At 36.6% G+C, this 25,283-nt stretch overlaps 1 protein-coding gene across 9 annotated transcripts in view; it reads left to right on the top strand.

Moving 5' to 3' along the window:
* The window catches only part of PDS5B (PDS5 cohesin associated factor B), a 238,784-nt gene that overhangs the window by 73,465 nt on the left and 140,036 nt on the right, over positions 1–25,283 (top strand). For 8 of the 9 annotated variants that reach the window (XR_002827660.1, XM_014449724.2, XM_023748999.1 and 5 more), the window contains 5 exons: positions 3,107–3,233; positions 6,740–6,943; positions 9,784–9,870; positions 9,976–10,073; positions 10,712–10,838. Coding sequence is in view for 8 of the 9 variants with exons in the window: in XM_014449724.2 (XP_014305210.1) it covers positions 3,126–3,233; positions 6,740–6,943; positions 9,784–9,870; positions 9,976–10,073; positions 10,712–10,838 (624 nt within the window). In the remaining variant the exon portion in view is untranslated. Of the gene's footprint in view, positions 1–3,106; positions 3,234–6,739; positions 6,944–9,783; positions 9,871–9,975; positions 10,074–10,711; positions 10,839–22,094; positions 22,370–25,283 lie in introns of those variants that run through there. The other variant, XM_014449766.2, reaches the window with a different exon arrangement.

A 25,283-nucleotide genomic window follows, 5' to 3' on the forward strand; every position in this document is an offset into this window, starting at 1 on the left:
GAGGCCCGGTGCACAAAATTTGTGCACTGGGGCGGGGGGGGGGGGTTGTCCCTCAGCCCAGCCTGCACCCTCTCCAATCTGGGAACTCTCAGGGGATTGAGGGTGGCAGTAGGACATCCCTCTCATAATCTGGGACTGTTGGCTCCCAACCGCTCGCCTGCCTGCCTGCCTGATTGCCCTTAACCGCTTCTGCCTGCCAGCCTGATCGACGCCTAACTGCTCCCTGCCAGCCTGATCGACGCCTAACTGCTCCCCTGCTGGCCCAATCGCTCCCAACTGCCCTCTCCTACAGGCCTGGTTTCCCCCAACTGTCCTCCCCTGCCGGTCTGGTCGGCCCCAACTGTCCTCCCCTGCCGGCCTGGTCGGCCCCAACTGCCCTCCCCTGCAGGCCTGGCCCCCTCAACTGCCCTCCTTCCCCTGCAGTCCTGGTCATCCCCAACTTTCCTCCCCTGCTGGCCTGGTCCCCTCCAACTGCCCTCCCCTCCCCTGCAGTCCTGGTCATCCCCAACTGCCCTCCCCTGCTGGCCTGGTCACCCCCAACTGCCCTCCCCTGCAGGCCTGGTCACTCTTAACTGCCCTCCCCTGCTGGCCTGGTCACCCCCAACTGCCCTCCTCTGCCAGCCTGGTCGCCCTCAACTGCCCTCCCCTGCAGGCCTGGTCGCCCCCAACTGCCCTCCCCTGCAGGCCTGGTCCCCGCCAACTGCCCTCCCCTGCAGGCCTGGTCCCCCCCAACTGCCCTCCCCTGCAGGCCTGGTCACTCTTAACTGCCCTCCCCTGCTGGCCTGGTACCCCCAACTACCCTACCCTCCCGGCCATCTTGTGTGTTGGAGTGATGGTCAATTTGCATATTACTCTTTTATTAGATAGCATATTGCTATGAACATTTTTATGCCTGTCTTGTGGTGGACAATTGTATGTATATCTGTTGAGTTAATACCAAGGAATGGGTCCTGGGGCTTACCTTTTTAATTTTTATTTTAAAACTTCTATTTAGCTTAAGTACTCTCCTTAGTCACTGCATGGTGTATATTTATTTCCTTTTACTTTCAACATCTTGTACTTATATTTTTATGGTTTTTTAGTAAGCTTTCTATATTTAAATTTTAAAATCTCTGTGCTAAGCAATGTTTTACATCAGGGGTGGGCAAACTTTTTGACTCGAGGGCCACAATGGGTTCTTAAACTGGACTGGAGGGCCGGAACAAAAGCATGGATGGAGTGTTTGTGTGAACTAATATAAATTCAAAGTAAACATCATTACATAAAAGGGTACGGTCTTGTTTTTTTTTAGTTTTATTCATTTCAAACGGGCCGTATCCGGCCCGTGGGCCGTAGTTTGCCCACGGCTGTTCTACATGCTATGTATGTTAATGTAAACTTGAGCTCTGCAATCAAATTTTTTCCCCACACTGAGGATGACATTTTTGCTGTATTTTGGCTTATATTTTTGCAGTTGAGAAGGAACCTATTAGTTTAAATTAAATACTTTTCATGTCAAGGTAATATGTCTGCTTTAAGATTTTGTTTGTTTTATTATTACTAATACTTTGAATTCAGTTGTTTTGCTTCTTTAATTTGTGGATTGGTGTTTTATGGTATTTTCAGATAGGGGCTTCGGCCTCATTTCTTCTTATACTTCCATGAATCATAAGTTAAATCTTTCTATCCTTTCTCTTTTTATTTTTATGTTTCCCTTTTCTATATTTTTCGATAATTTCTTCTGACCTCTCTTCCTGTCACTAATTTTAATAGCTTTTTATAATCTAATAAACTTATCCATTGAATTTTTAATTTCAGTTCTTTACTTTTCCATTTTTAGAAGTTCTATTTTTTTTGTTCAAATATTTTAATTTACTTTTTATAATTTTTATTCCTTATAGATATTTCAGAGTTGTCTTTTATTTCTTTAAAATTATAAAGATAGTACTTTTGTAACCTGTTTGATAATTATAATATCTGAATTGTTTGTGGGTCTGTTCTTGACATCTGATATTTCGGCTGGTTGTTCCTCATATTGCCTTGTTTCCTTAGGCACTTAGTTATTTTTGACTTGATAATGTTCACTGTCCTAGAAACGTCATTAAGGCATAGAATGAACATGCTCTCCTCTAGGCAGGACTTGGAATTATTTCAAATACATTTTTATTAGTTTCAGAGAAGAAGGGAGAGGGAGAGAGAGACAGAGACATCAATGATGAGAAAGAATCATTGATTGGCTGCCTCCTGCACACCCCACACTAGGGATTGAGCCAGCAACCTGGGCATGTGCCCTGACCAGGAATCGAACCATGACCTTCTTTCTGGTTCATAGGTTAGGGCTTAACCACCGAGCGATGCTGGCAGGGCCTTAGAATTATTTATATTAGGTGCTGGGGGTACAACCAATAAGGGGGTCACTGAGTTCATTTGTTGAGGTTCTTTGGACTACTTAGGTAATGTGAACCTCAGTAAATGTGCAAGACCCATGGTCAACACTAATGAGCTCTTGCTCCCTTGTATTAGTTTTTTACTTAGTACCAAGGCAGCCTTCTCTGCTGTCCCCTGTGGGTGGTGATGGGGGCAAGGGCACATTTTACTTGTGGTTTATTCTTTTTTTGTGTTTTTTTGCAGGTGTTATCTTTTGGGGGATGGCGTAGTATTTCACATTAATGTCAGGAGGTCTCTTATTTGACATTCTACCTCAACAGATTTAGATTTTCCTGCTCTCCTCCTTGCCCCATAAGAACACCAAAACTGAACTTTAGATTTTTCAGGTTTGGCAAGTGTCCAATGGGCATAAGTGGATATAGTGTAATGCTCCAGTGCTCCATTTACTTCCCTGGGTTTCTATATTGTCTTAGATTTTGAACAGAGAAATTTGTGGCACTTTAAAAATATACCTAATTTGCACATTTTTTGTCATTTTTAGTTTTTGTAGTTGGAGGGTTAGTGTAAATAAACTAGCTTGCCACTAATGAAAATGAAAAAAAATTTTGGGAAATGTTCAATAAAATGCTTTTCATTAATTAGGTAGGTGAATTACTATAAATTAGGAATGTTACTTCTCATGTTTATTATGAATATTTTTTAACTTTTTGGTTTGCAACTAATCACTTTCTTGTTTTAGGGGTAAAAATATTTCCATCATGGCTCATTCAAAGACGAGGACCAATGATGGAAAAATTACTTATCCTCCTGGTGTCAAGGAAATCTCAGATAAAATATCTAAAGAAGAGATGGTGAGGCGGTTAAAGGTGAGTAAAACTGGTTCTGGTTCTTTTTTTTTTGTTTTGTTTTTCCCCTGAAATCCCTTTAAGGGTGTGGGGCTTGATTAGTGCTGTATCTTGTTAGGGTAACTTTAAAAAGCAAATCAAAGCAGGGAATGGGAGGGAAAGGATCTCAGAGAGTGGCGGTAATAAAGAACTGTAGTGTTTCTTAGCTATTGTTAATGGGAGAGCAATTAGAAAGGTGAGGCTCAGATTTTCTAGGGCCTACTATAGTTGAGTATAAAGAACAAATCCACAATATTCATATTCATTTTTGTCTATAGAAAGTTGTCTCATATGAGAAAGGAAGTTTCAAATTTTTGTTCTGAATACTCAGGCTATATTTTACTTTTTCGTAAGTTATTTAAGGGTAGGTTAAAGAGCTTTACTGTATCTTTTCTCTCTGCTTTGACATGTGTGAATGAATCAACATTGATGGTGAACTTCTATAGCTGAGGCCGTCATTCTATGGCTAGAGTCTCTTCATATGTGTTTGAATAATATTTCTCCTTTTCCTTCATGTCAGTGATGGTCTCTTGATTGTTAAAATGGTTAAGGAAGAGAGTGGCCAAGGAGAATGTTAAATTGATTTACGAGTTCAGATTTTTTAAAATTTTGAGTGTTTTTCCCCCCTCCTGGTTTAATCAACTGAGTCATTTATTTTACTTGATAGGTCATTATTTACTTATATTTCAAGATAAAAAACTTGCCATAATTAATCAATGAAGGCCCAGGAACTTTAAAGCAAAGTACTGTTTTATAGCTATTGATGTGTGGTTTATTTTTATCATAAGAAAAGGACCCTAATACAAATACTACTCTAAATTTCATGGTAAAGTCTTAGTGTTATAGCCTTTATGCTTAAAGTATTAGGATGTCAAAGATCAGATGCTTGTTATTCAAAAGCAAACACATCTTTGAGCAGATTCAATTTCCCAATATGTGGATATTTTATCTAGTTAGGAACCAGTATATATCTTATTAAAAATAGTAAAGCTACAATTCTGAATCGGGTTTTCTTTTGTTTTGTTTTCTTCTGTGTATCTATGTTCTCTTGACTTACAGAATTTTTAGGGAAACATATACATTCATTTCCTCATATTTGTTTGTATTTCAGCAATGATAGGTAAACAACCCTATTGTTTCCTAAGAAACTTATGTTAAACACAGAGACTACACTTATAAGCTGATTAGTGTTTAGCGACTTTTAGAGATGTTATTTTCTCAAACATCTTTTTTAATTCAGAGGACTCATATGAGTTATTGATGAGTTTATGCCACTATTTAAGTTGTAGACAGTAGTGAGGCATTCACCCTTATCTAGCCCTTGAGTAAACTTACTTGTTAGTCTTAGAATATTTTGTATAGTGCTTACATTTAGTATTTGTAGTATGCTTTCATTATTTTTGTAGACATTTATGCCCAACTGTATTCTGATTAATATAATTTATCTTCTTTAATTTTCCTAATTTACACTTACCATTATTTTAGCAAACTTCTTAGAGAAATATAAACAGGATTTAGTGTGGGATGATAATAATTTTTGACATGTCCAAGTACAGCTGTAAGTTTTATAAATTATAACAATTTGTTAATATGTAAGATGTCACTGTAGAGAAAGAAATAGTTCTCTGCATATACGTCTTTTTTTCTTTGTCTCTTTTCATAATACACTAGGTCATCAAAGCATATATCTTGAAAGTAATAAAATTAAAAAGTTAGGAGAGTAATCTGGACATTATACCCTGAAACTGTAGTGCTCATCTGGAAGAATTACTCTATTGTTGATTCTGGCATCTGACATAATAGAACTGAGGGTCTACTCTGTGAGGAACAGTTTCTCACGGCTGCTCTGAGAATTCAGTAAGACATTGGACATTTATTACTCAGAAGTCTAGCTCTACAGCAGAGTGGAAATTCTTGCAGTATGTCTCCAAGACCAATTCCTAGACATTGATACTTGGTGGCTAGCCTTCGTTGTTGATTAGTATTTGCAGCACCACCTAGTGGATGCCAGATGGTCACCTTTCCTGTGCTATGTCAAGTTAGGCAATTTTGTTGTCTTATTTGAAGTGGTAATAGTATAGACTAAGGGTTCATCATAACTACTATTACGGAAATTAGAGAAAGCTCTTCACAGAATTCAAACTGTACTGTTTCTCCCCATTCTTACGTTTATCCTACTTCTTTTATGTAAACGTTTTTGAAAAAGGAACCATTTCTGGTAGGTTCATTCTATACATGCTATTGAGTCCTACTAATGAACTATCCATATCATATTATCTTTTACTGTTGCACAAGAAATATTTTGTTGGATGCTATGGTAGTCTCTCAGGATAGCTTTTTCACATTTAGGGATGCATTTTTGCCATCCTTTCTTGAATCTGTTTACATATTCTTTTTTAGCTGAATATATTAACCCTTTGCACTCCGAACCATTCTGGACATTGGCTACCAGCTACTTGACGCTACTTTGCGGCGGAAACGTGCATTTACAGACCCTCGTATTATTTAGTATAATTTTGGAACCAAGTAATGTATTATAATGATATTGGACTTATATGAATTGGGTGACATCGAGGAATGTATATTTGCAAAAAAAACAATATTTTATTGTTTATAATTTTGTACAGTATGATAAGTTTTGTAACACTCCCCAATATGCATTGCAGGCTGATTAGTGCATGTTTGACAGTAATAAGTGGTTTGACGCCTGCCACCAGGTGTTTTCCTGTTAGAACACACAATGCAGTCCCGTTTTCTTTGTCCCATCGGGACAACTACATCGGGAATATGTAGTTTATTGTTTAATCTGACACAAAACCCGCTGACATTTCTTGTATATATCTTAGTAATTTTACGATATTTTGATTTAATTTCTTGTGCCATTTCAAGATAAAACTTCAGGGAAACATGCATGTCTCAAAAAGTTGCGTTGAAATAACTCAATTCCCCATAATCACTAATAAACTGCAATGTCCCCTGAGAGGGGACATCCGAGTGATATGCTAGAATTCCGATGTCCCCTGAGAGGGGACAGCGGAGTGCAAAGGGTTAATCCATGTATCTGGAGTGGTTTATGGCTTAGATGGAAAAGTAAATTGTCATTCTAGGTTTTTCTTTAGAGGTATACTTTTCTCTTAAAAGGATTAGATATATTATTTTAAAAGGATGCTGTTTTTAAGAAGAGACATACTCCTTTTATTCCAGTTGTGTCAGTGAGATCAGAAGCACTATGTAAGGGTAGCTTTAAATTTTTAAAATCTGGTTAGCAGGTATGCGTAAATTAAAAGTATTTTACTTAGTCTTTTAAAGAAAAGTTATTTACCCTATAGTTTTATAAGGATCTTGTTCTCTTAGGTAGACACTTCCAGGGGAAAAATAAAAGTATATTTATTGGAAGTTTAACCTTTGCAATTAATATGGCTTTTATTTCAAATAACTTTATTTGTACATGAAGGATTTCATTACTTGATTAATGTGTTTTTGTATAGATGGTTGTGAAAACTTTCATGGATATGGACCAGGACTCTGAAGAAGAAAAGGAGCTTTATTTAAACCTGGCTTTACATCTGGCTTCAGACTTTTTTCTCAAGCATCCCGATAAAGATGTTCGCCTACTGGTAGCCTGCTGCCTGGCTGATATTTTCAGGATTTATGCTCCTGAAGCTCCTTACACATCCCCTGATAAACTAAAGGCAAGTACTGATTTAAAGAACTGCCAAGATTGACTGATACTTCTATTATCTTTCTAACTAAAATGGGAGTTAGAGTGTTTAGGTAATTTCTTTGGCTTCTTAGACATTAGACATTAGCTGCTGAAATCTTTTGTTAAACTTCTGTTTTCTTTAGAACTTACTTTCTCCCCATAACGCTATCCCCGTTAAGTACTTGCTTTTAGAAAACAGTTTCTGGTGTTTATTCTATACTTTTTATGTCATCATTAGCTTTATTTCCATATTACTTGGGGGACAATGGTTTTCTCTTTTGAAAATCCATGTTAAAGACCATGTTTGTTATTTAAAAGACAGTATCCAGTAAAAACCTAAATCTATATTATAAAAAGCCTGTGGCCGTAATGACCAAACAACCGGTCACCATGAAGTGCATGGAGCACCTCTCGGTCCCTCCCCCGCGGCCCACAGGCTCTGATCGCAGCAAGGCTGGCGGCCAGTGCAGTGAAGCGCATGTGGATGGGCGGGGCTGTGCGATTTCCTGCGCAGGGCTTCTAAAAAATATATATATATATGAATGAATCCTAATCCATTTAATGTAAGGTGTGAGGTGTGATGTGAATTGTGTTGAAGAAAATAATACGAACAAAATTTTAATGAAATAAAAAAAGACCTAGTTATAGTAGTTGTAAATAAAGCCTTATGCATGGTAAATCTTTAAAGATGAGAAAAGTAGAATAGCGTGATTAATCTAGCTGTAGAAATAGCATACAGTAAGAAAAATGAATAAAGTAGGTTAGGGAGAAAATTAGAAAAACTGACAACAAAAGACACAGTAAAAGATAATTGTGACAAATTGGTTAGAGAATGAATCCATGAGATGATTATTAATACCCAGTGTGAAAAAATAGCAGTCAATTTAGGTTTATTTTATTTAACAAATAATTGGTCTTAATTATGTGTCAGGAACTGGGTTTACTCTGGTGAAAAACAACCAAGACTTGATTCTTGAATTTATGCAGTTGCTTCTTGATAATTGGAGTGAAGAACCTGCTTATTTGATCATGTCTGCCAAATTTCAGTATGGAATGCCTAAACTAGATGTATTTACTTGTTTTACATTTTAATTGGTAAAAGAATCTCAGGATGGCGGTGGTAGGAGCAAGTATTTGTTACTTAAAAGTGGAATTGAATGTTGAAAGAGTTGAGAATGATCAGAGACTTCACTAACTAATGTGAGCTGGTCTGTGGAGTTGTACACCCAGGTGTATATCTTGACTTCTAATTTGAACGTCTCATTTGGAAGTGCTTAATTGGTTTAAGGAGTGATTGTATTTGATTGACTGTGGCTCTTCCTCACCAGGTGTCTTATTGGCATTCTCATGAAGAGGGAAGTGTAACTTAGTGCTGTTACATGATTTTTTCTACCTCTATTGTGGATTTCTTATTTTTCATAATCTGACCTATGTCAAGGCTACAGGGTGATGAAAAGTTCTCCCAAAAGAATAGCGACATATCTGTTCTATTTATAACAGGACAATTTGTGAGAAGAACATTGAAGAGTTGAGTTTAGAGTCTTTGGATTACTTTATAGCTGAAAAAATAAGGGCATCTTATTTTTTGTGGTCTGTTTTTTGGGTCTTAATTATAAATACTTTTTTCATTTTATTGGGGTAGTACTTATAAAATAGTCATTTTGAGGGTGCTTTTAAGTATTTATCGAATAGTTTTCACTCTATTTGCATCAAAGTTGTAATTTTCTTTGCCTATAGTAGTAATAATAGAAAATTGTGACATTTTGATTCTCACCTTTCCACTACACCTGACTTCACGTTTAGGTCAGTGATTGCTGGAGAAATTATAAATGACTGTTGCCTTTCCATCTTCAGGTAGTCAACATGACAGTTCCCATAGACAAATTTTGCACAGTACTGTCATAGTAACCATTTTTTAAGGATGTACTTTGATAGTGTTTTTCTTGAAAATATACTTCGTCATCAGCATATTACATTTCTTCCCTTTTAAAAATAAGCTTGTTTATCATTTTACTTCTAAGGGAAACTTTTTTTCCCCCTCTTTTGTTGGTGTTAATCCTCACCAGAGGATATTTTCTCCATTGCTTTTTAGAGAGAGTGGAAGGGAGCTAGCAGGGGGTGGGGGCCCAGGGAGAAAGGGAAGGAGGGAGAGAGAGAAAGAGAAAGAGAGAGAGATATCCACGTGAGAGAGACACATGAACTCATTTCCTCTCACCCGTCGTCGTCCCCCCGCCCCCCCATCAGAGGTGGGGAGTGAACCCAAAAATAGAAAGCAAGGGATAGAGATAGATTGAAAACTGGTGGGGAGAAACAAATAATTATAACAATTAGATAGGAAGCTTAAAAGTTAACTTCTTAAGGGTCTTTTTAAAATTTCTAAGCTTCTCCGATCTATTGTCTTTTTACTTAGAGATTTCATTTTGGAATTTTAAAGCTCCTAAATTGTGTTCTTGCTATATAATTACCATACATAGGTGCTGTTCTAGCAAAGCTGATCAATTTCCAGTCATTGCTACCTCTTTTATTCTGATAAAGTTAGCATAAATTTTAGTTCACTCAATTTTTAGGTCTATTTTTTTAACTTGCTGTAAGATGAAGTTTTTCTCTACTTTAAGATTATGGTAAATGATTTTCTATTTTCCTATGAAGGGTAGTAAGATAATTGGTATTTTCATATGATGATGTCCTTTTAAAAAATTCCAGCCAAATGCAATTTTTTTTGGTTGTTTATAATTTATTAGGATAGATACCAGTGCTGAATTAGCTTTAGCATTGGATATTTTAATTTAGCATTCTATAATCTAAACAATACTTTGTGTTTTTTTTAAGGATATATTTATGTTTATAACAAGGCAGTTGAAGGGGTTAGAGGATACAAAGAGCCCACAATTCAATAGGTATTTTTATTTACTTGAGGTAAGCAATATATTATATCTTGAAATGGCATTTTAAATTATTTGTGCTTTTATATTTGCACTAATTAAAGTGTTTATCTTTCATCTTTTTTACCTCTTATTTTAGAACATTGCTTGGGTCAAGTCATATAACATATGCTTTGAGTTGGAAGATAGCAATGAAATTTTTACACAATTATACAGAACATTATTTTCAGTTATAAAGTAAGTTTATTTTATTAGGAATATAACTTTTTTAAATATGAAGGGTTTTAACTTACAGATGAATCTGCTTAAACTGTGTTTGTTATAAATATTGGAAGGCTAAGAGTTGTAATTTAAGAATTCATTAACATTTTTATAGATGTTTTAAAAAACAAATATAACTTAATCAAGTTTGTGATGTAGAAAATAATACAAGAGTAGCATTAAGGCAATCTATACCCAATATAAAAATATTTCTTGGATTATATTTTTATCTTTTTATTAACTTATGTGTTACTGACTCCTTAATTCATGTGAATAGTTGAACTATTTGTGTGTTCTTTAAAATTACTATAATGAATTTCAGCAAAACAATTTGATTTTCTGAAGTTAAATATAAAGCTGCATTTGAGTTAATTACTTTTGATTTTGAGACTTGTTAAAATTAGGGAAAAGTAATCCAGGAAATGTAGTTTAAAAAAAGATTTTGGATACTATTATAAGATTTGGGAGCCAGGGAAGCTTTAAATGAATATATAGAATTTGATATAATTAATATTTTAGTATCTTTTTTATAAAGTGTAATGTTTATTAGTACCATGTTATGATTAAATAATGAATATTTTAGTTACACCCTAAATGTCTATTTTGAATTTCAGCAATGGCCACAATCAGAAAGTTCATATGCACATGGTAGACCTCATGAGTTCCATTATTTGTGAAGGTGATACAGTATCTCAGGAGCTTTTGGATACAGTTTTGGTAAATCTGGTCCCTGCCCATAAGGTAAGTAGCAATATATACTGAAAATATCTAAAGCCTGTTAATGTTAAGGCCTAGAATTTGTGCTTTTGTTCTAAATACAACTTATCCCCCTTTTACTTTAGTTTTGGAGAATTTGTTTCATTGATTTTGATAAATATTGTGTTTAATAAAAATGATACAATTATTAGTCACAAATGTAATGAAAAGAAGTAATTTAGTTCATGTTACAGATCAATAAAATTGATCTGTGATAACTTAGTTTTGAATGAGATATGTTTCAAGAAGTGAGTTTAATAGTTACTGAAATGCTATTATATAACTTTGTATTGGGAGATGCTGTGAGCAAATAGGCCCTAGTGTAGATTAAGAGGAGGGGTGAAATTAAAAGGGAAGCCTCTACTAATTTGAAGATAGAGGATATATTGCTGACAGTATTTCTTGCCTCAGTGATGTTAATCAACGGGAATATGTGTGTGTGTGTGTGTGTGTTTTTCTTTGAAAATAACTCATTTTCCATATTTACCTGGCAGGGGAGATACTATGATCATGAAAATAACTAACTTTCCAGTAAGCAGTTGGAAATATGATTCTATGATTCACGAAGGATCAAGATTAAAGAGAGGGCCACAAGAATCACCAGTATAAACATCTATGCAAACTTAAACTCTTTCTAGCAAGATTTAATCTAAGTTTATAGCTATACAGTATTCATACAAATTAATGCTTCAATGAAAATGACCTCATAATGCAAAATTTCCAAATGCTTAAAATAGTTCCTAAGTGCTGAAACCCAGACACTGCACATAGCAGTATTAGATCTTTTTTGTTGTTGCTTGTTTGCTTTTTTAATATAAAGAAATTAACTTTTAAAAAATTTCAATTTATTGGGGTGACATTGGTCAACATGAACATAGAGGTTTTAGGCGTGGGTTTCTATGTTACAAGATCTGTAAATACTGTGTGCCCACTACTCAAAGTCAAATCTTCTGTTATCATATAATAGGACCCCCTTCCCTCTGGCAATCACCACACTGCTGTTTGTGTTCATGAGTTTCAGTTTTATATCCCACAAATGAGTGAACTTATATGGGTCTTAGCTTTTTCTGACTGACTTATTTCTCTTATCATAATGTTCTGAAGGTCCATCCTTTCTTATGGCTGAGTAGTATTCCATTGTGTATATGTACCACATTTTCTTTATCCAGTCCACTTTCACAGGATACTTTGGTTGTTTTCATGTCTTGGCCACTGTGGTGAGTAATGTTGCAATGAAAATAGGGGCTCATATATCTTCATGAACACATGATTTCGAGATTTTTGGGTATATACCCAGGAGAGGGATTACTGAGTCCTCTCGTAGCTCTATTCTTAATTTTCTAAGGAATTGCCGGACTGCTTTCCATAGTGGTTGTACCAGTCTACATTCCTACCAGCAGTGAATGAGGGTTCCCATTTTTCTACAACCTCTCCAACACTTGGTCATTGCTTGTTTTGTTGATAATGGCCACTCTAACAGGTGAGAGGTGGTATCTCATTGTAGTTTTGATTCGCATTTCCCTAATTGCCAGTGAGGTTGAACATCCTCTCATATATCTGTTGGCTGTTCCTATGTCTTCTTGGGAGAGGTGTATTTTCAGATCCTCTGCCTACTTTTTGACTGGGTTGTTTGTTTGGTGAGTTTTATGAGTTCTTTATATATTTTGGAAATTAAACATTTGTTGGAGCTACTGTTTGCAAATATTATCTCCCATCTGGTTGGCTGCCTTTTTGTTTTGCAGTCAGTTTCTTCTGAGGTGCAAAAGCTTTTTAGTTTGATATAGTCCCATTCATTTATTTTTGCCTTTACTTTTTGTGCCTTTGGAATAAAATTCATAAAAGGTTCTCTACAACCAAGGTCCATAAATTTGGAACCTGTTTTCTTCTATGTTAGTTATTGCTTTGGGTCTTATATATAGGTCTTTGATCCATTTTGAATTAACTTTTGTACATGGGGACAAACTGTAATCCAGTTTCATTCGTTTGCATGTGGCTTTTCAGTTTTCCCAGCACCATTTATTGAAGAGAACGTCTTTACACCACTGTGTGTTTCTGTCTCTTTTGTCAAAAATATCTGTCTATATACATGTGGTTTTATAGCAGGGATCTATTCTGTTGCATTGATCTTGTGTCTTTTTCTCTGCCAATACCATGCTGTTTTCATTATCATAGCTAGCTCTGTAGTATAATTTGAAGTCAGCATGATACCTCCAGCTTTGTTCTTTTTTTCTTAGGATTGCTTTGACTATTTGGGGTCTATTGTGGTTCCATACAAATCTAATGATTTCTTGTTCTATTTCTTTAAAAATGACATTGGGATTTTAATAGGGATTGCATTAAATCTGTATATTGGCTTGGGTAATATGGCCATTTTAACTGTGTTGATTCTTCCAATCCATGAGCATGGGATATTTTCCATTTTGTTGTGTCCTTTTCAATCTCTTTTAATAATGCTTTGTGATTTTCAGTATATAGGTCTTTCACATTCTTTGTTAAGTTTATTCCTAGGTATTTTGTTCTTTAGGTTGCAAATGCAAAAGGAATTGTGTTTTTTTTTGTTTGTTTGTTTTCATGTCTTTTTCTGAAGTTTTGTTTGTTTTGAAGGCAGTGGATTTTTGCACATTGATTTTGTATCCTGCAACTTGATTGTATTTATTTATTGTTTCTAATAGTTTAATGATGGAGTCTTTAGGGTTTTCTATCTACAACAAGTGACAGTTTGACTTCTTCCTTCCCTATTTGGATGCCTTTTATTTCTTTCTCTTGCCTTATTCGTCTGGCTGGGACATTCACTATGTTGAATGAGAGTGGACATCCTTGTCTTGTTCCTGATCTTACAGAAAAAGGTTTCAATTTTTCACCGTTGAGTATGATATTAGCTGAGGGTTTATGATAGATGGCCTTTATTATGGTGAGGTACTTTCCTTCTATTCCTATTTTATTGAGTGTTTTCCTCATAAATGGATGTTGTATTTTATCAAGTGCTTCTTCTGCATCTGTTGATAAGATCACATGATTTTTATCCTTTCTTTTGTTAATGTGTGTATTAGATTGATTGATTTGAGTATGTTGAACCATCCTTGTGCCCCTGGAAAGAACACCACTTGATCATGATGTATTATTTTTTGGTTGTACTGTTGCTTTCAATATGCTAGTATTTTATTTAGGATTTTTGCATCTGTATTTATCAGAGATATTGGTCTGTAGTTTTCTTTTTGTGTGTGTTATCTTTGCCAGGTTTTGGTATCGGGGTTATATTGGCCTCATGGAACATGTTAGGAAGTATTCCCTCTTCAATTTTTTGGAAAAGTTTGAGAAGGATAGGTTTTATGTCTCCCTTGAACATTTGGTAGAATTCACTGGTGAAGCCACTGCCCCTGGACTTTTGTTTTTTCGTAAGGTTTTTGATGGTTGTTTCAATGTCTTCACTGTTGATTGGTCTATTTAAATTTTCCAATTCTTCATGAGTTAATCTAGAAAGGTTATATATTTCTAGGAATTTATCCATTTCTTCTTGGTTCTTGAATTTGGTGGAATATAGTCTTTCCTAATATTCTTTGTTTTATTAAAATTTGTGTGTAATCCTTTTGTTCTCTACATTTCATTCAATTCTGCTGTAATTTATATTTCCTTCTGCTGACTTTGGGCTGCTTTTGTTCTTCCTCTTCTAGTTTTTTTAAGATGTGATGTAAGGTTGTTTACATGGGATTTCTCTCTTTTCTTTTTCTTTTTTTTTTAGATAGGCCTGTAATGAGATAAACTTCTCTTATTACTGCTTTCACAGCATTCCAGAAGTTTTGATCTGTTGTATTGTCATTCTCATTTGTCTCTATATATGTTTTGATTTCATCTTTTCTTTCTTCTTTGACCCAGTCATTTTTTTGTTAGCATATTCTTTAGTCTCCCTGTATTTTTGGGTTTCTTTACTTCCTTTTTGCAGTTGATTTCTAATTTCAAGACATCATGGTTGGAGAATGAGCTTGGTATGACTTCAACCTTCTTGAATTTGTGGATGCTAGTTTTGTGACCCAATCAACATGTGGTCTATCCTAGAGAATGTTCCATGTGCACTGGAGAAGAATGTATAATCTCATGTTCTGAGATAAAAGGTTCTGTAAATGTCAATTATGTCTATTTGGTTTCGTGTTTCATTTAACGCCAATATTTCTTTATTGATTTTCTCTTTGGTTGATCTCTCTAGAGCTGTCAATGTAGTATTAAAGGAGCCAACTATGTCTTTTGATCTGTTTCTCCCTTTAGTTTTGTGAATAGTTGTTTTATATATTTCAATGCTCCTTGGTTGGGTGCATATATATTAGGAAGTGTTGTTTTCTTGATGTAGTGTCTGCTTTATCATTATAACTAGAGGCCCGATGCATGAAATTTGTGCAAGAGTAGGCCTTCTTAGCTGCGGCTGACTCAATCCCACAGCTGCAGCCCTGGCTTCATCCCAGAAGGACGTCCAGTCTAATTAGCATATTATGCTTTTATTATTATAGATGTGTCCATCTTTGTCTCATATTATCTGTTTTTCTTTAAATCTATCCTGTCAGATTTAAGTATGGCTGCACCTGCTTTCCTGTGGATGCTATTTCCTTGGATAATTATTTTCTACCCTTTTACTTTGAATTTGTCTTTGCAGCTTAGATGTGTCTCTTGCAGGCAGCATATGGTTGGGTTTTGTTTTTTGATCCACTTTACTACTCTGTGCCTTTTTATTGGTGAATTTAGACCATTTACATTTAGGGTAATTATTGATGTATGAGGATTTACTATAGCCATTTTATCTTCAGTTTTCTGGTATCTCTGTGCCTCCATTGGTTCGTTTCTGTTGTTTTTCTGTCATTTTTGTTTGGTGGTATTTCATACTTCTTGTCTGTGTTTCTTCTTTTTTTACACTATGTGTTCTGGTTTAGGGATTTTTGTGGGAGGTTACTATTAGGTTTATTAGAAATAAACCTGTATATATACTATAGTTTTTCTATTTTTTTCTTTGAGTGCATCTGCTCTTCATCCTCCTTTTCCAGTTTATACCTTTAACCCCTCTCCGTTTATATTTTTGTTGCCACAAACTACCCCTGTTTATGCTGTAAGTTTTTTAGTGATCTTACTCTTAGTGTTGTGACCTTATGTTCTTAGTTTCAAGTATAATAACTCTCTTGAGTATTTCCTGCAATGGAGGTGTTCTGGTGATAAAATTCCTCAACTTCTATATGTCTGGGATTGTCTTTATTTCTCCTTCACATTTAAAGGATGATATTACTGGATATATTATTTGTGGCTGGTAATTTCTCTATTTCAGACGTTTAAATATTTGGTTCCACTTTCTTTTGGCTTTAGAGTTACTGCTGAGAAGTTGAATGACATTTTGATGGGTTTTCCTATGTAGGTCACTTCTTTCTTTTCTCTGGTTGCTTTGAGAATATTTTCTTTGTCATTAATTTTTGACAGCTTCAATACCTAGTGCCTTGGAGAGGGCCTCTTTGGGTTGAGGTAACTAGTGTTCTGTGTGCTTCTTGGATTCGAGGATCTAGTTCTTTCCATGGGTTTGGGAAGTTCTCATCCACTATTTGTTTGAATAAAGTCTCTGTTCCCTGTTCCCTCTTTTACTCCTCAGGAATACCTATAATCCTAATATTGCTTTTTCTGATGGAGTCTGATAGTTCTCATAGAGCTCTTTTATTTTTCTTTATGCTCAGTTCTCTCTCTTCTTCCCTCTGTGTCATTTCTAGATTCCTATCTTTGATATCACTAATTCTTTCCTCCATCTGGTTGGCTCTGTTTTCTGTGCTCATTAGTTCACTCTTAATCTCCTTAATTGCATGCTTCATTTCTCAGATTTCTGATTGGTTCTTTTTAAAAATTTCAATGTGTTTGGTAAAGTACTTGTTTTGTTCATTGATTTGTTTTCCTGAGTGCATTTTCTCACATCTCGTTGAGTATTTTTTTGAAATCTCTGTCATTTATATCACATATTTCCTTGTGTCCAGCTTGCTTACTGAGGATTTTTCATTTTCTTTCTGGTCATTCTCGTTATCATGGTTATTCATGGTATTTGCCGATATCACTTGTCTAGGCATTTATCTCCCTGTTAATATGGCCAATAGAAGCTTTTCCTGAAGTGGTCTTTCTATTTTCCAGTAGATGGTGCTGAATTGCAAGATTTCTTTTAGCTCCATTATCTCCTAGTCTTGAACCTCCATAAGACAGTATAGCCGAGCTGCTTGTGGGTGGGTTTTGTTTACTCACCATATAGGCGACTCCACCCCAAGCACTGTCCAGGATGAGTCATAGAGGAAACAGTGCTTCTGCTGCATTAGCTCTTAGTTTACATATAATATGCTCCTAGACACGACTCTAAGGGAACCAGGGAGGCTAGTTTTGAGAGTCCAAGTGGCAGCAGGGCTCTGTGGTTTAGGTTCTTTGTCTGAAACATCACTGCCCATTCTGCGAGTGGAGAGCCCCATGAGAGAACCTGCTCTGTCAGGCGTCTGCTGAATCAGACACTGTTCACTCCCTCACCATTCCAGCCAAAGGAAGTGCCTGCTACTGCTGGCTTTCTCCCCTCTCCTGGCCAAGCCGGGAGCTTCACATTGCACGGCTGTCTCTCGTGGCCTTCTGCGCTTTCCTCACATCTTCCCCTTTATTCCTGGTTGCCCACCTTTAGATCTTTCAATGCATGGGTCTCTCAGACTTGCATCTGTGTTGAATGGGGATTTCTTTGTTGAATTATAGTTGGTTAACTTGTTGAAAGTTCAAGGGGGAGAGGTTAAGGTGCGCTCTCACGCCACCATTCCTCTGACATCACGCTAGGATTAGATTTATAAGACATACCATTTTATACATTGAAAAGACTAAAGATGACATCCTTAAAAGGATTAAAGACATAAAGAAGAACCTAAAAAACACAATAGCCATATCCTATCTAATAAAAGACAAAAAGGGTAATTGACTGTACCTTCACTACGTTTCCCATCGGCTAATCAGGGCAATATGCAAATTAACCACCAAGAAAGATGGCGGTTAATTTGCATACATAGGTGCCAAGCAGGGGAGTGAAGACTGAAGGCGGCTCTGGCTGCCGGAGCAGCGAAAGGCTGGAAGGCGGCTCCGCCCCGCCGGAGCAGCTAAGTTAAGGCTGGAAGGCGGCTCCGCCCGCAGGAGCAGCTAAGGCTGGAAGGCGGCTCCAGCCGGAGCGAAGGCCTGGGTCCCGGGTGCAGGAGGAAAACCGGTGCCGGCACCCAGGGGAAGGGAAGGCCTATTGCACGAATCTTTTCATGCAACAGGCCTCTAGTATATATATGAAAGGAGGAGAATGAAGTTAGGGAAAATAGAAATGAAAAAACGGGTCATTATCATTAAAATATTTATTGGGTTATAAACGATATTTAGAAACTTGGGAGATCGATCTGAGGAAATTTTATAACCACAGTGAGATAAAGAAAACATAAAAGATGCTAAGACATGAAAGATAGATAAAAAGGTCTAATATGTTTAATAGTGATTTCAAAGCACCAAATAGTACTTGATAGATTTTGAAATAGAAATTTGCTTAATATGTTGCAGAATTGATGAAATAAATTAATTTGTGTGTTAGGGGGAATAAAGTCTCATGAGTGGAATAAATAAAAATAAATTACAGTCCCAGCACATACTGGAGAAATTGTTGAATGCCAAAACGTTAATAACCTATAAACCATCCAGAAGTAAAAGACATAATCATTAGCCATGGAATAAAGTTCAAACTGCTGACTTTTTGGTAGCATAGATAGATGACAGAAGATAATGGAACTTTATTTCCACAGTGCTAAGATAAAATAAATTGTGGGTGTGTATTCATATCTAATTTGAGTGAAATTAAGGCATTAAGTATTCATTTGTCAATAGATCCTTCCTGAAAGAACTGCTTTGTGAGTACTTTAGAATGATGGAAATTGAATTTAAATGGAGTGAGGTACGAAAAATATTGGTGAACACAGAAATCCTCTAAATAAGATCTCTATATATAAAAGGTTAAGTGACCGACCATACAACTGTCTGACCAACTGACGGACTGACCAGCCAGTACATATGACATGCACTGGGCAATTGAAAAATAAACATTGACTCGCGCATGCACGATACATATAAAGCTCTTGCTGATATACAGTTTACTAATTTTCTTTCATCTTTGACCCTTCTGCTATAGAGAAAGGGCGAATAGCGACATTAAAATATTTCTTCTAATTAATTTCCTTTCAATGTGCACGAATCTGTGCACCGGGCCACTAGTCTATACTGATAAAAGGGTAATATGCTACTTAGGCTGGATAGACCAGATGTATTCCAGACGTCCTTCCTGAAAAGCCAAGGGGGTGGCCGGCCTGCAAACCCCCGGCAGCCCCTCACCCCGCTGGCCCCGTCCCCCAGTGGGGACCCCCCCACCCCAATCTGGGGCTCTCTTCAGGGCAGGCCAGCCGGTCCCCACCTGTGCATCAGGCCTCTATCCTATATAATAAAAGGGTAATATGCAAATTGACCCCAACGGCAGAACGATCGCTGGACCAGTCACTGAGACGCACTGACCGCCTCTTGGTCTTTTTCCCTGGCCAGCAGGCTCCAGTCGCCTGATGGCCACCCATGGTCGGGCAGGGCCAGCGAGTGGGCGGGAACAGCTGACCTCTCGGTCCCTTTCCCTGGCCGTCAGGCACCGATCACCTAATGGTGAACAGGCATCCGGGGGTGGGTGGCGGCGCGGGGTGGGGCCGGCTGCGGGCAGCTGGGGAAGATGGCCCTGATCACAGGCCAGGCCTAGGGACTGTACCTGTGCATGAATTTTGTGCGCTGGGCCTCTAGTATATAATAAGACACCTATAGCAATGATGATTACACTAGTAATGATTAATTAAAGGATTAAGAAAATGATCTCAAAACATTGGATACAAATAGAATATAAGATTGAATAGAGCCCTGGCTGGGTTTGCTCAGTAAGTTGGAGTGTCAACCCCTGCACCAAAAGGTTGTGGGTTCGATTCCTGGTTAGGGCACTTACCTAGGTTGCTGGTTCGGTCCTTGGTCTGGGCACACACAGGAGGCAACTGATCCATGTTTCTGTCTCACATTGATGTTTCTCTCTTCCAATTCCTTTCTCTGAAATTAATAAACATCTGTGCATGAGGATTTTTTTAAAAAAGTTTGAATAGAGTTCGTGAGTGATAGGATTTTGGTGATCATCAAGAGTATAGAGCTGTTGATTATCTTTGAACTTAAAATGAAGTATTCAAGTTAAAAATTTAAGGCTTACAATAAAAAGAATTATAATAAATGTAAATTGCCCAAATTTAGTACGTAAAGGCAGATTGTCAGATTAGATTAAAAATAACCTAGCTGGTCATTGTTAATAAGAGATAACAAAAATACTGTCACAAAAATGTTGAAAAATAAAAGGATAGAAAAAAGACTGCCAGATACATGCAAACTGCAAGAAAACTGAGGTAGCTTGTATTACTATTAGACATAATAGTTTTTACTGGGTAAAGAACAGATTTGTAACATGGTTTAGTTTGCAAGAAGATACCTAAATTTGTATTTACATAAGCTCAAAATAAAGTGGAACCTTGATTCTTGAACGTCTCTTATCTTGAACAATTCAGTTCTCAACCAAGTTGTTCATGGAGGGAAAAATGTATCGGTTGTTGAACAAAATTTAGGTTCTTGACCCAACAACCCTTTTATGCTGATACCTGTATGATCAGTCACATGTCTCTCAGGCAACAAAGGAGAGAATGCATAAGTATGAAACAGTTTGCTGCTAAATCTTGCATTGTTAACATCTCAGGAAATTGTGCTGTGGTTATTTTCATGTTTATGTTTGTCTGTGTTGCTGCTTATTTTTATTTAATATGTACAGTGTCACCACTTCTTAGTGTACATTTCATTTCCTTTCTGTTAAATTTTCATTTATGTTTCATGTTCTTTTTGCTTTTACAGTGTTTATTTATAGATTAAACAGTACACTAGACGTATTGTATATAAGAAAGGTTAAAGCAGAGACTCATTTGGAGGTCTGGAATGAATTGATTTAATTTACATTATTTCTAATGGGAAAAGTGATTTGGTTTTTGAACAAATCACTTTTCGAACAGCCTTCTGGAACCAATTAAGTTCAAGAACTGAAGTTTTACTGTATGTAAAGCATAAATTAAGAGAAATATAAAGAGAAAGAAACAAAGTCACAATTTGGTGGGTGATTCTAACACGTTTCTTAGTGAGTATAAATCAGACCAATAGTTTGTAAGAATATTGAGGGTATGAAACATAAGACTAAAAAGTTTAGCAATCATACTGATTCTGTCAAAAGAATAAATCATAATGGCAATTATAATATATTTAGAAGTAATCATTAATGATGCTATTAAAACTTGTATCAACTTAAAATATTTTTTAAAAAATATATTTTTATTGATTTAAGAGAGGAAGGGAGAGGGCGAGAGAGCTAGAAACATTAATGATGAAAGAGAATCATTGATCGGCTGTCTCCTGCACACCCCTACTAGGGATTGAGCCTGCAACCTGGGCACTTGCCCTGACCAGGAATCAAACCGTGACCTCCTGGTTCATAGGTCAGCGCTCAACCACTGAGCCACGCCAGCAGGGCTTAAAATGTTTTTTAATCTAACTTTATAGCTAAGTGCCCATTCAAGAAGTTATAAAAATATCAAAGTATACAAGATATGTAAGGAAAAGAAAACAGTAGAAAACATGGTGACATGCTATAAAAACCCAAAGTTGGTAATTTGAAAAGTATATTAAGTAGGCAAGCCCTTGACAAGGTGAATCAGAAAATGAGAGATGGTATCAATACATATACAGTTTTAGAATGAAAGGCGGAACAGCCGACAATAAAGATCCAAAGACGATATGAACAATATTTTATGCAGACATATTGGAATTAGACTAAACAAATTACTGGAAATATAACTTTCCCAATTTGTTTCAAGGGAGAAAACCTTAATCTTTGACTAATAAAAGAAATTTATTTAAAAATCTGTCCATTGCCCTGACCAGTTTGGCTCAGTGGATAGACCGTCGGCCTGCGGACTGAAGGGTCCCAGGTTCTATTCCGGTCAAGGGCATGTACCTTGGTTGCGGGCACATCCCCAGTAGGGAGTGTGCAGGAAGCAGCTGAATCGATGTTTCTCTCTCATCAATGTTTCTAACTCTCTATCCCTCTCTTTCTCCCTTCCTCTCTGTAAAAAAAATCAATAAAATATATTTAAAAAAAAAATCTGTCCATAAACAAAAACTGTTCTTTCCTAACCATCCTATGTAATAAAAACCTAATATGCAAATTGTCCCCTCCGGTGGTCATTTGACCAGAAATTCGACCGCTCGCTGTGATGTGCACTGACCACCAGGGGCCGTTGAGGAACAAGGTGGGTGTCAGCGATGCGGTGCTGGCAGCGGATGGCAGTGGAGGTGCTGCCGTCCCTGATGGGTCCCGATGAGAGTGGGATTGCGGCGGGATGGTGGAACAGGTGAGCGAATGGCGCTGCCCCGCCCCGCCTGCACTATGCAAATTTAACGGCCATCTTTTTTGGGTTAATTTGCATATTCTTCTGATTGGCTGATGGGCGTAGCAAAGGTACAGCAATTAGCATCTTTGTCTTTTATTAGTGTAGATACATTTTACTTATTTCCTTTTATCTCTCACACTTTTATTATAGAGAAAGGGCAAATAGCAGTATTAAAATATTTCCTCTAATTAATCCCCTTTCAATGTGCACAGATTTTGTGCACCGGGCCACTAGTCTATACTAATAAAAGGGTAATATGCTAATTAGACCGGACATCGGCTGGACGACCTTTCGGACAAAGCCATGGTGGTGGGGCCAAGGCAGAGGCAGTTAGGGGTGATCAGGCCGTCAGGGGAGAGCCTGTGGGATTGGGCCTAATCCGGCAGTAGGACATCCCCCGAGGGGTCCCGGATCGGAGAGGGTGCAGACTGGGCTGAGGGACACCCTTACCCTTTCATGCACGAAATTCATGCACCGGGCCTCTATTTTATGATACAAGTTCTTAGCAGATTTGAAGTAGAAAGGAACCTCCTTAAACTGATAAGGATATGTATGATAAGGATATATATGTTCTTAATGGTGAAATATTTAAACCTTCTTTTTAAAGTTAGGGACATTGTAAAGATGTTCCTTCCATTCAGAAAAAGGGTAAGAATGCTATTTCTAAACACCACTAACTAGAGGTCTTAAGTTAGTAGAATAAAAACAAGACAGACAAATAAAAAATAAAAGGATTAGAAAGATGACACAAAACTGAAATTATTTGCAGATGATATGACAGCCTGTGCAGAAGAAAATATAGTTTCCAATATAAGAAAATTTTCCAAAGTTGTTAGATATAAGATCAATATATAAAGATCTGCTAGTATAATATTAAAAAAAAGTTCATTTGTAACTTTAAACAAAGACTTGTACTACTTAAAAGTTTAAGAAAAATGCACATGATCTTTATGTTGAGAATCATTGGTTGACTGAAAAGTAGAAGACTTAAATATGTTGCATGATTTGTTACTGTTTTATGGGACGGGAAACTCAGCATCATACTGATGACAGCTCAGCATATGAATACGTAATTCAGTCAAAATAGAAGCTGAAAATGTCTATGTATGTGTATGTGCATCTCTCTGTATTTTGACAAACTGATTTTAAAATTTACATGATGAGCAAATGACCAATAATAGCCAAACAATTTTGAATAAGAATAATAAAGTAGGAACTGATCTTACCCACTGTTAAGACATTGTTTCCTTCTGGTTCGTTCACTATAAGCAGGCAGTAATAGACAAAAAGACATAAGGAAGTAATGGAGAATTTTCAGATGGCTGCCTGGTTATATAGAAACTCGAGTATGTGGGTATTACGGTCACTGGAGGGAAAACAGACTATTTGATGAATGGTTTTTTAGGACAATTGATTATTTATATGGACAATAATATTAGCTTTTATTATTTATTTATTTATTTATTTATTTATTTATTTATTTATTTATTTTTAATTGTCACCAGAGGATATCTTTCCCATTGATTTTTAGAGAAAGTGGAAGGGAGGGAGAGAGGAAAAGGGAGAGAGAAGGAGAGGGAGCAGGAGAGGGAGAGGGAGGTGGAGAGAGACATCAATGTGAGAGAGACACATTGACTGATTGCCTCATGCATTTGTTCCTACCAGGGCTGGGGATTGAACCTGCAACCCAAGTTATGAGCCCTTCAGTGTGCAAGTCGTTGCTCTAACCATTGAGAAACATCAGCCAGGGCAATAGTAAATTGTTATTGTACACCGTATCTAAAAATAAATTACAGGTAGAATAAAGAGTTAAATCTGAGAAGCAAGTCTTTAAAATTTTATTTGTAAACATAAAACAACATCTTAACCACAAAGTGGAAAAGAATTTCTTAAGATATAAAGCCCAAGGCAAATAAGCAAAGATTGACACATTTGATTACATTTAATTTTTAAGTTTTATATGCTCTAAAACACGCTAAACTTTCTTGAAAAGATAAGTGTAGGCCACGGCATGATACACATATAATTGACAAAGGTTTAATGTGTCGAATTTATAGAAAAACTCTACAAATAAATAACAAAACAGATAATAGAATTTACAGAAAAGTATTATATTTACAAGGAGGCATGTACAAGACATATAATTTAATGTCTATGAATAAGAGAGTGAGTAAGCTGTGGCATATATAGTAAAATACTAAATAGCTGTTAGAAATGAATGAAGTAATACAAATAACAATACAAATCTAAAAGTATGCTGAATGAATTTCAGCATATATATATATATATAAATAAAATTTTATATATATATATATATATATATATATATATATATATATATATATAAAATTTTCATCCCTGGTCTCTGTAATATGTTTAAACTAGAATGTATATTGATTCCATTTTAGATCTTTGGTGTTGATTCTGTCATCATCAAAATCTATTCAGAAGTACATTTTCTTAATATATTTTTTCCTGTTCTTTTTTTCTTTTCATACTTTTCATACTTTACTCTTTATGTTTCTTTTTGTATACTTGAACTTACCTGTGCTCTGAGATGTGCTGAGTAAATCTCCTTTCCCATAGCTGCCCCAAATGTTGTCTTTCCCCTCCTGTGGACACACTTGCTGGCCCCGCCTCCCTCCCACCCCCCACCCCTTTCCTTCCCACACTAGAACCCAGTTCATTCTCTTAGGATGTTTTGTGAAAGGTTTTGTGTGGGTCAGGATCATACATCTATGACATGAGGCTGTATATATCAAAAAAAGTTTTTTATTTCAAGCATCTGGGTGCAGATGGGCTGAGTCCGAAAAAGGAGTCAGCGGCGACTGAAGGGAGAGTCAAGCTTTTTATCAGCTTCTGTTGGTGGCAGGCA

This window comes from Myotis lucifugus, unplaced genomic scaffold (genome assembly GCF_000147115.1).
Source record: "Myotis lucifugus unplaced genomic scaffold, Myoluc2.0 scaffold_7, whole genome shotgun sequence".
Classification (NCBI taxonomy): domain Eukaryota; kingdom Metazoa; phylum Chordata; class Mammalia; order Chiroptera; family Vespertilionidae; genus Myotis; species Myotis lucifugus.